General features: G+C 28.1%; 4 protein-coding genes across 4 annotated transcripts; 2 read left to right on the forward strand and 2 right to left on the reverse strand.

Annotated features, from left to right (window-relative positions):
• Nucleotides 1-98: 98 nt before the first annotated feature.
• Nucleotides 99-4,235, forward strand: cand_024440 (uncharacterized protein; the record flags this gene model as incomplete). The annotated part of the gene is made up of 1 exon (XM_067212674.1): nucleotides 99-4,235. One exon carries the CDS (start codon nucleotides 99-101, stop codon nucleotides 4,233-4,235), a length of 4,137 nt encoding a protein of 1,378 aa, XP_067068715.1.
• A 150-nt stretch (nucleotides 4,236-4,385) lies between these two features.
• cand_024450 (protein kinase domain-containing protein) lies at nucleotides 4,386-6,914 on the reverse strand (the record flags this gene model as incomplete). Its single annotated transcript, XM_067212675.1, has 1 exon — nucleotides 4,386-6,914. The coding sequence occupies one exon, from the start codon at nucleotides 6,912-6,914 to the stop codon at nucleotides 4,386-4,388; it is 2,529 nt and encodes an 842-aa protein (XP_067068716.1).
• A 499-nt stretch (nucleotides 6,915-7,413) lies between these two features.
• cand_024460 (uncharacterized protein) lies at nucleotides 7,414-8,022 on the forward strand (the record flags this gene model as incomplete). The annotated part of the gene is made up of 1 exon (XM_067212676.1): nucleotides 7,414-8,022. The coding sequence occupies one exon, from the start codon at nucleotides 7,414-7,416 to the stop codon at nucleotides 8,020-8,022; it is 609 nt and encodes a 202-aa protein (XP_067068717.1).
• Nucleotides 8,023-8,304: 282 nt separating this feature from the next.
• cand_024470 (3 5-cyclic nucleotide phosphodiesterase domain-containing protein) lies at nucleotides 8,305-14,061 on the reverse strand (the record flags this gene model as incomplete). The annotated part of the gene is made up of 1 exon (XM_067212677.1): nucleotides 8,305-14,061. One exon carries the CDS (start codon nucleotides 14,059-14,061, stop codon nucleotides 8,305-8,307), a length of 5,757 nt encoding a protein of 1,918 aa, XP_067068718.1.
• Between the last annotated feature and the right edge of the window lie 1,203 nt (nucleotides 14,062-15,264).

A 15,264-nucleotide genomic window follows, 5' to 3' on the forward strand; every position in this document is an offset into this window, starting at 1 on the left:
CAAAATTATTAGTCTAGTAGGAATTATCCATAGCCGCTAGCGGGGGCTACTTAGTATACAAAATAAGAAAATTACCAACTAAAAAGGGGCTTACGCTAATGGTAAGGGTAAATGAAAAACCTAATCAGTTAGACGACGGTTTTAATTCTGATATAAAAGGTAAAATAGTAAGTATTCCATTATATCCACTAAAGCCTCAAACAATTAACGGTGACGATCCATTCTTAATTCAAATAAATGAGGTCATTGCACTCGATGCTATATACGGCAATATAATAGTTCACAATGGGGGTGGGTTTATTGTACCAGGGGCTTCTGGAATATCAGACTCCAGTATACAATTTTCCTCAATTCGTCAAACTTATTTTGATTATAAGAATGATGTTGATTACCAAGTCTACTTTATTCCTAAAGAAGTAACAAATTCGGAACTAACTACTCTAGATATAAAAGATAACTGCCTTAATAGTGAGTTAGTGTTATATAGTTTAGTATTGTCAAGAAATGCAAGCGACAGTGTATCCTTTAAAAACCGGCGTTATTGGCGTAGAAACCATATTTTTGCTAGATTATCCGTATGCTATCCTCAGACATACCCTGTCAAGAATCCAACATTAATATTTGAGTTTTCATTCGAACTTCCTGAGAGTATACTAAATAAACTGGAAGATGGAATTGTAGCTATATTATGTAATAGAAGTAGAAATCAAGAGTGTATTTTCCAAGTTTTAGAACATTTAGAAGTAGTTCTCGATGATCTGTGTAATTATTTGCAACTTTCAGAAGATCTCTGGGAACAAATGAGGCGTGTTAATTATCAGAAGGAATTCGAGAAGCATTTGGAAAGTAACAATATTTTGAAGACTACATCAAATGATATGACAATTAACACTGAAGAAAACCCATCTATTGCTTCAGCTGAGGATATAGATCCACTGTCAATAAGAAATTTTGTAAGGTTTTCTGAGAAAGTAGAGGCAAAGTTATTTTATGGTAGGAAGTCTAATATTGAATCCGGACCTCTGGATGATGCTTTGCTAGGTGATCCAGAATCATGCAATTTTTCAAAACAAGTTGGAAAATGCTTAAAATCAGATGAAATTTCCCAGGAAAATGATTTATCAGTTGTTTTCCTTGAGGAAGATATAAGCAAGGATGAAGGCTTCTTATTATCATCAAGATTTTACCGAGACTTCCAGCCCTTAAACTTAATATATAAATCTGATTTTGTCCTGTGTACTAGTGCTTTACATCAAATAGACCAAAATATTTACCATGTTATTAGATATAAGATTCCATCAATTTTAAATGAATCTATGAGAGATGTAATATTCAGTCGAATATCATCATTAGCAATGCTGCAACATCGTTGTATTACAAGGTATTATCAATGTTGGATAGAAAGTACATTTGATAAGAAAACTCGTGCAACTAAGAATCTATTCTTCTTTATACAATCTGAATCACTAGGTAACAGTAAAACTTTATATGAGGAAGTGTTTAAAGGGAGAATATCTCATAAAGAACCAGACATAATCTGGTCATTAATAAGACAACTTTTGGAGCTATTTTCATATTGTCATAAAAAAGATGTATACCATATGGCATTATCTTCTAAGTGTGTTTATTTAAATAGTGATTTATATGGATTTTCCATAAAGGTATCAAATTTTTTATTTGGGTCATCGGATATGTTGACTTCTTCTTGGGATCACCTCACTAAAGATTCTACAAGTATATTTAAATCTTTTTCGAAGGAAAACGCAATTAAATATGACTTATATTGTATTGGAATAATATTTATTGAAATGTGGACATCTGCATTAAAAATTGATGAAACAAGTAATACATCAGAATATTTGCTTCAGTGGATATTATCGGATAAAATTCAATTATTGGAAGAAAATTGTAACTCTGCAAGTGAAAATGAAGAGAGAGGTAGTAAAATAGATCACTACAAGTTTTCTGAAATTCCATCAGTTTTATGCCAAATTCCTAAATCTGCTCTGATTGTAATGTATAAACTTCTACACAAAGAAGATACATTAAAAAGTGCAAATGAGATACTCCGAAGCACTCTTTTACCATGTTCTGTTGATAAAGCTTCATTTGAACTTTATCTATCAATGTTAAATTATTCAGATACCTATGAAAGTAATATTACAATGAATACCTTATTTTCAAGATATGTAGATGATATAAGTTCAGCTGCCTTTTTATTTGATATTCAACAAGAAGAAAAATTAAACTTGATGGATTTAACAATAAATAATATTGTTAAAACAAATATAACTGATGTTTTACAAACTCATGGGTTTATCCCTTTTTCAACACCTTTATTATACCCTGCATCAAAATCCCTATTAAATTACTCATCACCATCTAATTTTGAGAAATTACTTATAAAAAGTAAGTATCGCACAAGAAATCCGCATCTCCTGTTGGATATATCTAATACTCTGTTAGCATTACCCGTGTCCATTCCAGATTGTATTGCAAGTATGGTTAGTACACTATTTGAAGAACTTAACTCGAATAGTAATCCTGCATCGGGAACTACTATAAGCAACAATTTAAATACAAGCTTATCAATGGACTCCATTATACAACGTTATAATTTACAATCCATATATGAACAACCTAAAAGTGATGATAAAATAACATTTGGTCCTCCAAGATCTAACTTAGGCTTAACATTTGATGTGTTACTTTTTTCTCAAGAAAGTGAGCCCTTAACAGATTCAGATTGCAAGAAATATTTAACAAATTCAGGTATATCCTATGAAATCTTGCTAACTGAACTGGAAACATTGCTACTTTCAATTAGATTAATTATACCATGGATGAATTATTGGGAGGATACACCTATAGTGAGGTGGACTTATCCACCTTTAATTTTGGCTTTAATTGATGATTGTTCAGCAATATCCTCTGAAAAAAGCAATAGTAGATCTATCTCAAACCAAATAACATCACCTCATGCAATATATGAAAATATGCGGAAAGATTCATGTATTCATCTTAAAGACAGCTTAATGGAATTAAAGCAAATATTGGGACAAAAATTCGTGATAAATTGGGAGCCTGCAGGTGATGGCACAGTTAGGCTCAACAACATTTTCGAGAATTTACTTTACAAAAAACTACAGAATTACATAAAATCAGAGGAAACCAATAATTTATTTAAGATGTTGACAATTGCGATTGAAGTAATGACGTTAACATCAGGATTCATTTCTGATGAAAAAACACGTGCTGAGTTTATCTTCGACCCTCTAATGGAATATGATAAGTTCACTTATGATGTAACTGGATTAATATATATTATAAACTCTAACAGAAGTGATGATGACATTATATATGCAATGGGTGGAAGATATGACAAAAAACTACAGAATTCCTTAAATCAATGTTCACAACCAAATTCTTCATCTCTATCACAGCTACAATCTTTGCAACCTCAATTAAACTATTATAATAACTTCGATCGAATTAATAATCCCCAATCAGCATTGTCTTCAAGAAGCATGGTGAACAACACTGCATGTTCTTCTTTACTAACTAGTGTGTATGGTATCCTAGGTGAAATTGCTATTGAACTAATAATGAAAAATACAAGTGAAATGGCAAGATCTCATTCAATAGAGTTTCGCAAAACTGGCGGATTAATTAATGGAATTAGCTATAGCCAAGTTCTAAGCAAGCATACAAGTATCGCAATCAGTTCAAGTACTATATTAATAGAACCATTGATACTCCTGCAATCATGTTATCCAAAAGTTGTCGTTGTCACACAAAAAAATAAATTACAACTTTTAGTATTGAGCCTTGCTAGACAGTTATGGCTTAATGGTATAAGATGTGAATATAGATTGGCTCCAGTGCAATACTTATCGACATTTGTTGATAAATTGAAAAAAGGCACACTTGTAGAACTATTAGTAGTAGTAATGAAGACAAATAAACCAACTACAAATTCACTATATAATACTTCAAATATTTCTATTGATGAGGATGAATCTGTAGTTAACAGTTTTACAAACAATAGCAATTTTACACTGCAATCAACCCTAACATCAAATGCAAGTGAAGCAACTATAGATATGAAGTCTGTATCTTTTCGACTGGAGTCAATAGCTTCTCCTTTCCATGAAATCAATATGAATGGTGGAAAAATAATATTAGAAAGTGAAGAAGAAGTAATTAACTATATTCATTCTAGAAGGCGGAAATAAATATTAATTTTTAATTAATTAGGGAAATATATACAATAATCTCCACAAATTAGCTTGAAATAACTAATATTATAAATTGCAAACTAATGCACTTATTTAATGCACCCCTTATAAGTGATATGATTTCTATAACATGTATATGACACTTTACTAATTAATTTCATATTTTCTATTAATGTTCGTATGTGGAATTTGATTAGAGTTTCCGTTAGAAAATCTACCAAATACACTTTGAAATACAGCTCTAATTGCATTACCCTTACTTGATTTTCCTGAATTTTTGCTAGATTTAACATTTGAAATATTATGAACGAGTGATGGGTGCTCATAAGATATCTCCTTATCATCTATCACATCACAACATAATGTAGGTATCACATTTGTTTCATCGGAAATTAAGCAATCACCTTCAGCCAATACCTTATGGGAATATTTTGATGATACCTTAATATTTTTATTGATACATTTATTAGATAAACTGGTTTTAAGTTCACTCTTTTCTTCATGATCATATTCATTATGACCATGATTATACATAGAAGTTATATCTTTGCACCTATCTAAACGATCCAAAGTGTTTAAAGAGTCTAACTTTATATCTTGGTCTCTACCAATTGAATTATATGTAATAGGACAAGAACCTTGAATTGTACATCTTTCTTTGCCTTCGGTAGATAAACTCTGAATTCCAGAGTTCAACTTACTAATATTACAAGATAAATTAGATGGTAATACTGAATATGGATTTGTATTAAATCTTTGAGATAAATTTGAAGAATGAGATACTGATGATCTTGAGCGAGGCTTTATACACACTTTTTCTGTTTGTATTGATGCTGTCCTACAGTTAATACTTTCATTAGCCTTGGTTCCAGCTACCTTAACTGGGTTGGCATTAATTTGATGTGATACCTGCGAAAAATTCTGTACCTTGTTATTTGTTGACAAGACATTACCAATATCTTTGAGAAACTTTGATTGGAGAGGAATTTTCTCAAACCAAGGATGATAAATGGCTTGTGCTGCAGTACATCGTACGTCAGGATCCTTGGCCATCATCCATTTAATTAAATCTTTTACACAAGAAGATATACTTTTCCACTTGCTAGAATTGCTAAATTGAATATTACCTTGGATATTTTTTTTTAGTATTTCCTTCATATTGTTTCCAGGAAAGGGAGGAGATCCCCCCAAAACAGTGTATAGTACTACACCAATAGAAAATACATCAACTTTGGTATTATATGACTTGTCTTCTAATATTTCAGGAGCTACATAACCTGGTGATCCACACCTCATTTTCATTGCAGGTGATCCTAGAGAAGCAGCTAGTCCGAAATCAATAATCTTAAGAGATTCAGGACAATCTTTGTTTTCTAAAATTAAATTCTCAGTCTTCAAGTCTCTATGAACAAAGTCATTTGTATGAAGCCATTGTAAAGCTAACAAAATACGCCTCATAGCTACTTTGGCTTGTTCTTCAGTATATGCACCTTTTTGAGCAATCCATTCAAATAATTCTCCACCACCTAAAAACTCTAAAACTAAGCATACATGATCATCTTCTTCAAATGAAGCAATCAGATGGACAATATGTGGATGATGCACTTTACGCAACACTTCTATTTCTGTGTAGACGTTTGACTCCTTTACTTTTTTCTTATCAACAGCCTTGATAACTATATCCTCTCCAGTAATAACATTGCACCCCTTGTATACCTTAGCAAAACTACCTTCTCCAATCAATTTGGTAGTATGAAATAAAGAACGAAAATTCCCAAGTGGTAATCCAATTGATGAAAAAAAATTGCACCATGAAGTAAAGTCATTATGGCATTCAACTTCATACATTATATTAGGGATTTTCTCTATATTAGATTTGTCTGAATTACTATTAACTATATTAGACCAACCATAGCTATTGTTACTTTCTAAGTTGCCATTAAAAAATGAAATATCATCACTAATATTAGAAAGTGGATGATTCACTATTTTTGCTGAAGATAATGCTGCTTTGTGATAATACTCACCTTTAGGTCTTAAACAAATACATGGTCCTCTTTCCGTAACACCACGATACATAAAACTACTTTTTAAATTTATAATTTCTCTAGGAGTCTTATCTCGCCCATGATCAAAACATAACAATAATGGGGTATTATTTGTTATTGTTCTAACAACGGCAATATATTTTGTGTTTATTGGTGAAACCTTAACAAAATATTTTCGTTTCATTTCAATTCCTGAGTTTCCTATTGAACTAGAAACTTCGATTGAATTTAAAGTTGTTGATGTTGAATTTATTGAACTATATTCTGTCTTACCGTTATCAAATACTTTGTAATGGTGAGTACCTTTATTATGATACCTTTGTGATGAATTGTCCAATTGAATATCTTTGGGTTGAATAGTACTTAATTTAGTATTCCTTGTTTTATTAAGGTGAATATGAGCTAGGTTATCAATAACTATATTATTACCCTTAATTCTAGAAGGATTTTTAGTTAATTCTGAATAAACGGCCAATTTATTTGTTCCTGATTCAGTGTTATTTCTAGATATAGCATGAAGTGTTGTTTCTTTCTCAGGCTTAGTGGATTCAAACCTTTTAATATCATATCTTGTAAGAACCATTTCGCCATTATACCCAATTTTAGTATATTCAGCCTTACATATCATCACAGAAACTCTTCCTATATATTATCGGAGAACTTAAAACTAAAATATAAGTAAAATTCGTCACTGGTATGATATAGAACTCCGCAATAATATAATAAGGTATTCCTTTATAATTTAACTAAGTAAAAACTTTTGGAGAGTTAATAAAGATATCTTTTCTAAAATATATAGTAGATTTTATTCTAAAACTATATTTAAATCAGCTTCTGACAGGTAACTAACAATCTACTTTTACATCGGTACCTGATACTCACATGTACCGCCTCACGCACGAGCGCCACAAAGGCGCTTTTTTTAGGCGGTTAACATTTTTGGTGATTTTAGTGAAGCTAAAGAGTAAATAGAAGTATTGAATTGATAGTGATTTCTATATATTACCATTATTCTATAGTAAAATTACCTAATAATAAACGTATCTTGTGTGTGGAACAGCTTTAGATTATTTTTTAAGCTCTATGGAATATAATAAAGCTAGAAAGTAGTATATTGGATAAACCAAATGAAGTTATTAAGTATTTTACTATATAAATGGAACCCTGATAAGCCTATTTTGTTATCAAGTTGCTATAACTTGGGTGATTTTAACTTTTTCCAACGGAAAGCTATGCAAGAACATATTTTATTTCATAGTAGATTACTCTGTTCACGAGTTGAAGCTGGAAATAGAGTTACTGTATCTTTTCCTCAAGATTTGGGACACTGCCATATATATGTAACTGATAATGGTTATGCTATATGTTGTATAACTAGCCCTGATTATCCTGTACGCTGTGCATTTTCCTTGTTAACTCAGTATTTACAGGTTTACTTGGAAAATCATAATTTAAATGTAGACCCTTTGCTAGCTAATAAAGATTGTAACGAAACTTTGACTCAATGTGAAGAATTATTTAATAAATATCAGGATCCCTTGAATAATGACAGAATATTTAAGGTACAAAAAGACTTAGATGAAGTTCGAGATGTCATGCTAAAAAATATCGACGATTTACTTCATAGAGGCGAGACTCTTGACACATTAATGCAAAAAAGTTCTGATTTAAGTGCAGCATCATATCAATTTTATAGAACTGCTAAAAAGAATAATCAATGCTGTCAATTATATTAGAATAGGCAACATAAGCAAAAACCAATAATAAGATTCAGATTAATCAATATTAAATAAAATTGAAAATTCAGTTAGTGAAAAAAATAATCATTTTTAAGTATATCAATAGTCTCTATATTTATATTTAGTAATAGCAAAACTTATAAATTATTCTATCTAGTAATACTTTTAATGATCACTTTAAAATATTCTATATATTCTTCAATAAAAATAAAATGCTCCATATATATAGTCCTGTTAATAAATACACCTGTTTAACACTTTTCTTTCTATTTTTAAAGACTATATATTAAATAGATCATATATAAGAAGTATTTTAGTAGTTATATCATTGACTTCTATTCCCTTATTTGATATAGACAGAGATTCTAAATTTGTTGATGTTCTGTTATCAATAGTATAGTACTTCTCACATGCAAAAAATTTGTACTTCGAATTATTAGTATTACGAAGAACTTCGTATCCTGAAATAGTATACTTTTTCAAAGTATCTAAATTAAAATCAAATAATATATTATTTCGAAGTTTATCTTGATAAGATTGTTTCTCCATAAGAGCATCATTGTAATCTTTATCTTTATCTTTGTCTTTGTACTCTTTAATTTTCTGTCTTTTCTCAAGCCATATTATTCTTGATTGTTCTGCTTTTTCTAATAACTTAGAAGTAGTAGGTACAATTTTTGAAAGTACTCTCCATTGAGGAATGACTGCAAATTCTAAGAAACCAATTTGCATATCTGCTTTACTAATTTCATCTTTAAAATTCGCATAAGGTGTGATTGGTAAATTATATTGATATTCTAATAAGGCCTGATTATTAAATTCATCTTGTATTAGTGATGCCCATTGATAACAAATTGGAGATGGACAAAGTGGATTTGATATATCTGCAGCATGAAGAATTACTTCAACAAGTAAATCTTTATCTATTTCTAATAGAGCTGAAGAAACTACATTAATATTACATATATCATTATCACTACATAACAAACTTTTATTCAACAATGTTGAATTTCTTTTATAAGATTTATAGTCATCTTTACTCCCATTTAAATTGGAATTATAATATTTATTAACGAGTTTAATATTATTGACATGTTCACTTCTTATTAATTCCAAATTTTTTGAGTGAGATAAATCTACTTTTCTATTATTATCAATAACTTCATATGTAAGCTCTCTATTAGATAAGAATTCTTCCAAAATAGAAATCAGTCTAGTATGATTAGACATATCTGTAGATAAAATAGCCTGGATAAATAATTTTCTGAAATATATGTTTTCCTGTTCATTGAAGCTCTTTCTAATATCGCAGTCTTGAAGATGATCTAATAATCTAAGAGTATAATTACAGTGATGATTTTCCAAAATTGATATATCATTATACTTCCTAGCTAATTTTGAATTTTTATTTTTTAAGAATGAATTGTTAACTCCAGGATGATCAATATCATGCACAAGGCTACTGAATATTAATACTAATTTTTGGATATCTGAAAAAACGTACATCAAACCATAATCGTAAAGGAGAATATATGATGCTTGTACAACTTGGATAGCATGAAATATATTATGATATGGATTATTAGAATTATAAGAATCTTTGATTGCATCAAAAAGTTTTAATAATTTTGCATGTTCCCAATTCCACATTTTATCAAAATCAAAGAAACAAAATATATCCAATAAAAATTGACGATGTATTTCCCATCTGTGAGACCATAAAGGTAATCCCCATTCTCTATACATATCTAAGCGACCACTTAATACTCTCTTGTATTCTAGTCTACTATCGTATGTTGTAAATCCACATCTTATACCTAACATGTCATCTTTAACATCCGCATTCTCCACTATATACTGCTTATTATTATTATCTTCTAATGCTTCTTTTTTAATATCTCTATTTTCAAAGTTAAATTCATTATATAAAATTCCATGAGTTTCATTTCCTGTGGGAATGCCAGATATATGTTCATAAGTTAGACTTGAAGAATTCCCTAAATACTTCTCACTACTTACATTACATGTTATTTCTTCATCTGAAATGTAGTCATTACTAATAATAAAACTTCCTCTCCTTTCACTTGTCAAAGAATCATTATTTCCATTATATGCACTATTCTTTTCGGTATTACTTTTATAATGGCATCTCTTTGAAGTAGATTGTGATATCACAGATGGAATAGAACTTTTAAAAGTAGAAGAAGCAATAATAGAATGGCATCCAATATCATTTCTAATTGCACGGATAATTTGATTATTATTACTTCCTCTCTGTTTATTTTTATGCCTCATGGAACAGTAAAATAGGTGCATATTTAACATCATAATCTGGGTTCCAAATTCAAGTGATATTTCTCTTGTTATAGTATTATAGAAATTTATATCTAAAGGACTAAAATTAGTAATTATATTAGCTGTATCATAAAGAATATTATTATCTATTGATAAAGAATTACCAGATTGACCAGAATTTGTTGGATATGAAGATGATGAGAATGGTGATGACATATAAGACGAAGATTTTGCAAAAATATCATAAGATTTATGAATATCACTTTCTGAATATTTAACAGAAATGCTTAAATTAGTTGAGTTCCTCTTTCTATTATTCATATGATTTGTATAGTATGAATTAAGTGTATTATCATGCATTAAGAAAGATTGCAGAGATCCAAAGGATGAAGATGAAGAAATTCTAGAAGAAATATTAGAATTATAATCAAAATCATTTGTCATATCTTTTATTACAGTAAGGCCATTATTCTTTGTACCAACTCTTTGTGATTTTAGTGAAGTTCTATGTGCTAAAAAAGAAAATCCACTTACAATATCTGTACGATTCATTAATCCCATGTTTAAATGATTTTGCAGTACTTTTTTCTTTCTATTTTCTTTCCTTAAAATATCAGATATTTGTCCTATTCCAAATACTTTTAAACGGTTTACAAGTTGAACCACAATATTTACACTTTCATTAGGTGAATATATAGGAATCGCAACGGAATTAGTCATCTTAAAAGGTGTTATTAATGATTCAATGATATTACTAAGTGATAAAGGTAGTTTATCTACCGATTCCTGATCTCCACAACAAATTATTCGCCTTTCAGTTAATACTGAGTGCATAACAGGATCATCAGATGATATCCTATATCCAATCAAAGCTTTAGGTCCAACAATACATACAAGCTCTTTATGAAAATATTCAACAGCATAAACAAGTACCAATTGTGTAGGAGTCAATTTTTGTAAAAAATCTGATAACCTAGTAAGAACCTTTTGTGCAGCTTCCCAATTTCCATTTTCCGTTAAGAGGATCTTTTTGTAATCTAGAAGAGGTCTAAAAATCCACCTATGGACTTCATAACAAACATAGAGATGATTTAAAGATATTATTGATCTTTTTTGCTCAAGAAAAAGTGCCACCAAAATTTGAATCTCTTCAACAAGATTCTTAAGAAGTAATATATTCGGATTTTGTGGTTGTAAACATATAACTAGTGCAATAGCATTAGAAAGATGCATATTATTTTTTTTATTTTGATAAGAGGATGCTGCCTTTAAATCTCTCGAAGGTAAATGGGAATTCCTAGAATTTTGTACAAAATTATTTGAAAAATCATGCTGTTGATCATTAAAATGATCAACTAAGTTACGGGGATCAACAATAGTACAAGATATTAAAGGAATCTTACAATTGCTATATCTTTGATAGTAACAAGATAAATTCTTATTTCCTTTAAAAAGATCTTTATAACCTTCGTCATCAAATATATTATCATCTTGATACCTAAATGCTGTAAATAAAGGATAACTATCACATATACAACATTTTGAAGAATCTAAATAAATTGAAGGAGGAGAAACCTTGATTACCGGACAATCTGATATCTCAGAAAATTCTTTTATTACTTTCAATTCTTTCTCATATTCTGAAGTACAAGTATTATATACAAAATTATTATAATTTTGTTCTATATCATGCTTATCAAGAGAATCTGAATATATATTTGTTAAATTTAATAAATTATCTGTATTCTTTATAAAATTATTACTACCAAAATATTCAGTATCTATTGTATTATCTATTTTGTTAAATATCTTATTAGAAGAATCTCTTCTAATTCCCAAAGTCTCCATAAGTAGTGTATTATCTGAGGTTTCTATCAAATTATTTTTATGAGAAATTCTTAGATTCTTTATATCCTTATCTATCTTATAAGAATTTCTAGATACATCAGGAGATTGTAAATATGGTATCTTCATGTTTAATGATTTATGACAATTTGGACAATTAGCTTTTGCTTTTGTAGTTGAGTAACTTCCACCATAAGTTATAGAATTCTGATTTATATTTGAATATTTATTCTTGGCTAATTCAGGATTATCTTTACAATTTAAACAACAAATAGGACACTGAGTAGCTAAAGCAATATCGCATGGTAATTGATGAATATATTTTAATTTCTTATAAAAATAAAGACCAAAAATATCATCCGGAGATGAATTTATAAAATCAGAATTTGTATATATACCATTTACTTGATTGTATATTGCTATATCAGAAACTCCACAATTAGGACTTATTTCATCTGATAATTTATATATAGATCTTAAAATATAACAACATACTTGTGGTGAAAAATTAAAATAATGAAAATGTTGCTTAAGTCCCTGTGTAAATATCTGATTTAAAAAACTTTTATTATTTAATGAAAACTTTAATATATCATATTCAATATTATTTGATGAGTTATTCATATCTTCTTGAGGATAATCACTACCTAGTAAATTTGAATTATCAAAATCTTTACCATCAAAATATCTTATTGCAGATGATGGGGGAAAAGTAGCTCTTCTACTTAATCTAGAAAATATCTTAGACTTAATTGGCAAAGATAAAGATGTAGAAACAGGGTGTATAAGATCACCAGTTAAATTTCTTAATACAGATCTATCTCCATGTTTTTTAGGAAATACATGACTGATTTGATGAATAATATTAGATGTTGTAGAAGTACAGCTACAAAGATAATTATATGCTAAATTATTAGAATGTTTTGAACAGTAATCACGTTCTATATCATTATTACGATTATATACTGATTCACTAGTATATGCATCACCATTACTAAAAGATCCAACTTTTTGATCACTAACATCAAATGATATAGAATCACTAATCAATTCATCACCATTATGCAATGTTATTGTATCCCTACATGCATTTTCTTTATCAAATTGAGATATCTCATTAAATTTATACCCGGTTAAATCTTGATTAGTAACAAAAGTATCACTAGTCAAATTTTTAACCTCTTTTTCTAAACCGCGTATATTTATTATTTTCTCATGGCTGCATCTATGAGTTTCGTGATTACAACTAGATTTATAATCTATCCACTTACTTGTAATAACACTAGGTAAAATAGAACTCCATGTTCCCTTACTAGGAAATACTCCAGTTAATTCATTCACTTCATCATCTCTAAATAAAACCAATGTTAAAGGAGATTGAAATAAAATTGAAATATATAAACTAATGAATTTACTTAATTCAAATCCATCCATTTGTGATGTTAAATATGTTTGAAAATGTCTTCTTATTATTCTACATTTTCTTTCATTTACAATATCTTCATAATGATCATCTGTAATATTATGGGATGATAAAGAAGAATTAATTGATGTTGGAGTTAGGTGTCTCCTTCTTCCTTGTGGTATCAACTGACTACTTTCACCAAATTCATTTACAGAGAGCTGTATTGAATGATTAAATATACCTCCAGACTGAAAATTAGAATTTATCCCATTAATAGCATTATTATAATTATCAATCTTTTCTGCACTTTTTAATTCATTATATAATTCTAACCAGCCATCTGTATCGCATAAATTTGCTTTTATATTATCTCCAAATAGGCACATTGAAATAGGTAAACATGAAGAAGTTCTTAAACATTGTGGTATTGTATTTGTTAATGATTTTGTAGAAGATGTTGCTGAAGAGTCTGCAGAAGAGAATGTCGTCATTAATATCTTTTTATATTATAATCCTTTATCACAACTTCTACATATATAAAAGAATAGATCTAAAAGGATATACAATATATACTTGTACAATTGTAACCATAAAATTTTAAATTCTCCTCTTAATCTTATACTTTAAATCCCTACATTAAATCCCTCAATGTAGGCATATATACCCCATACTAATACACCACCCACGTTAATTATTTGTCTACCCGCTTATTACTTTTATATAGGGTTAAACATAAAACTATTATCTTAGAATTAGTTTATTAAATATTTAAATAATGTTTTTTTTTCTAAATAACAATTAAGAAATTTAGTCTATACCATTAATATATATATATATATTGTATTATTGTATTTATTTTATAACATTATAGTGGAATTATCTTATAAATAATAATATATTGATAATCTCACCACCAAATTGTTTTAAAAAATTTATATTTAATATTTTATAATCATTAACTAAAGTTAGAATTTTTCTTTTAAAGTTCTATACATTATTTTATTAATCTATTTATTTATTGTTAGTAATTAAGCTAATTTATTATTGCATGCAATTATTAATTTGACGTATTTATTACCTCAGATATAGCGCAATTTTACATGCAAATATTTTTTATTTGTCTACTATTAATTTTAATAAAATTTCCCACCCTTAATATTCTTAAGATAATATTAATTTATTACTGTATTAACTCTTTATAAATTAAATATATATTGAATTTTAAATATATATATTTAAAATTTTTGGATATATAATGATTTTTTTTTTCTACTAATTAATATAATGGAATATTTATTATATAACAAATTATATTAAATAAATTTACATTTAACCTTAAAAAAAAATTAATATTATAATAAATTAATAGTGGAATTATAAGATCATATAAATTAATTAATATATAAACAAATATAAAATAGGATATAATTTAATAGATAATTAAATTATCAACTTAATAAATAACACTAATTACTAGTTATTTAAAGATATCCTTTATATAACAAATAAGTGGGGGTATTTTATTTAAATAATAATAATAATAATAATAATAATAATATAGTATAAATATCTACTAAAGTAATATAAATCATTAGATTATTATATATTATTGAAGAGAAATATTCTATATTTCTGAAGATATTTATTACTTAGTAATTACTAAGCTTGAAGTATGTATGTATGTATGTATATAT

This window comes from Cryptosporidium andersoni (assembly GCF_001865355.1).
Source record: "Cryptosporidium andersoni isolate 30847 chromosome Unknown contig_20, whole genome shotgun sequence".
NCBI classification, from domain to species: Eukaryota; Apicomplexa; class Conoidasida; order Eucoccidiorida; family Cryptosporidiidae; genus Cryptosporidium; species Cryptosporidium andersoni.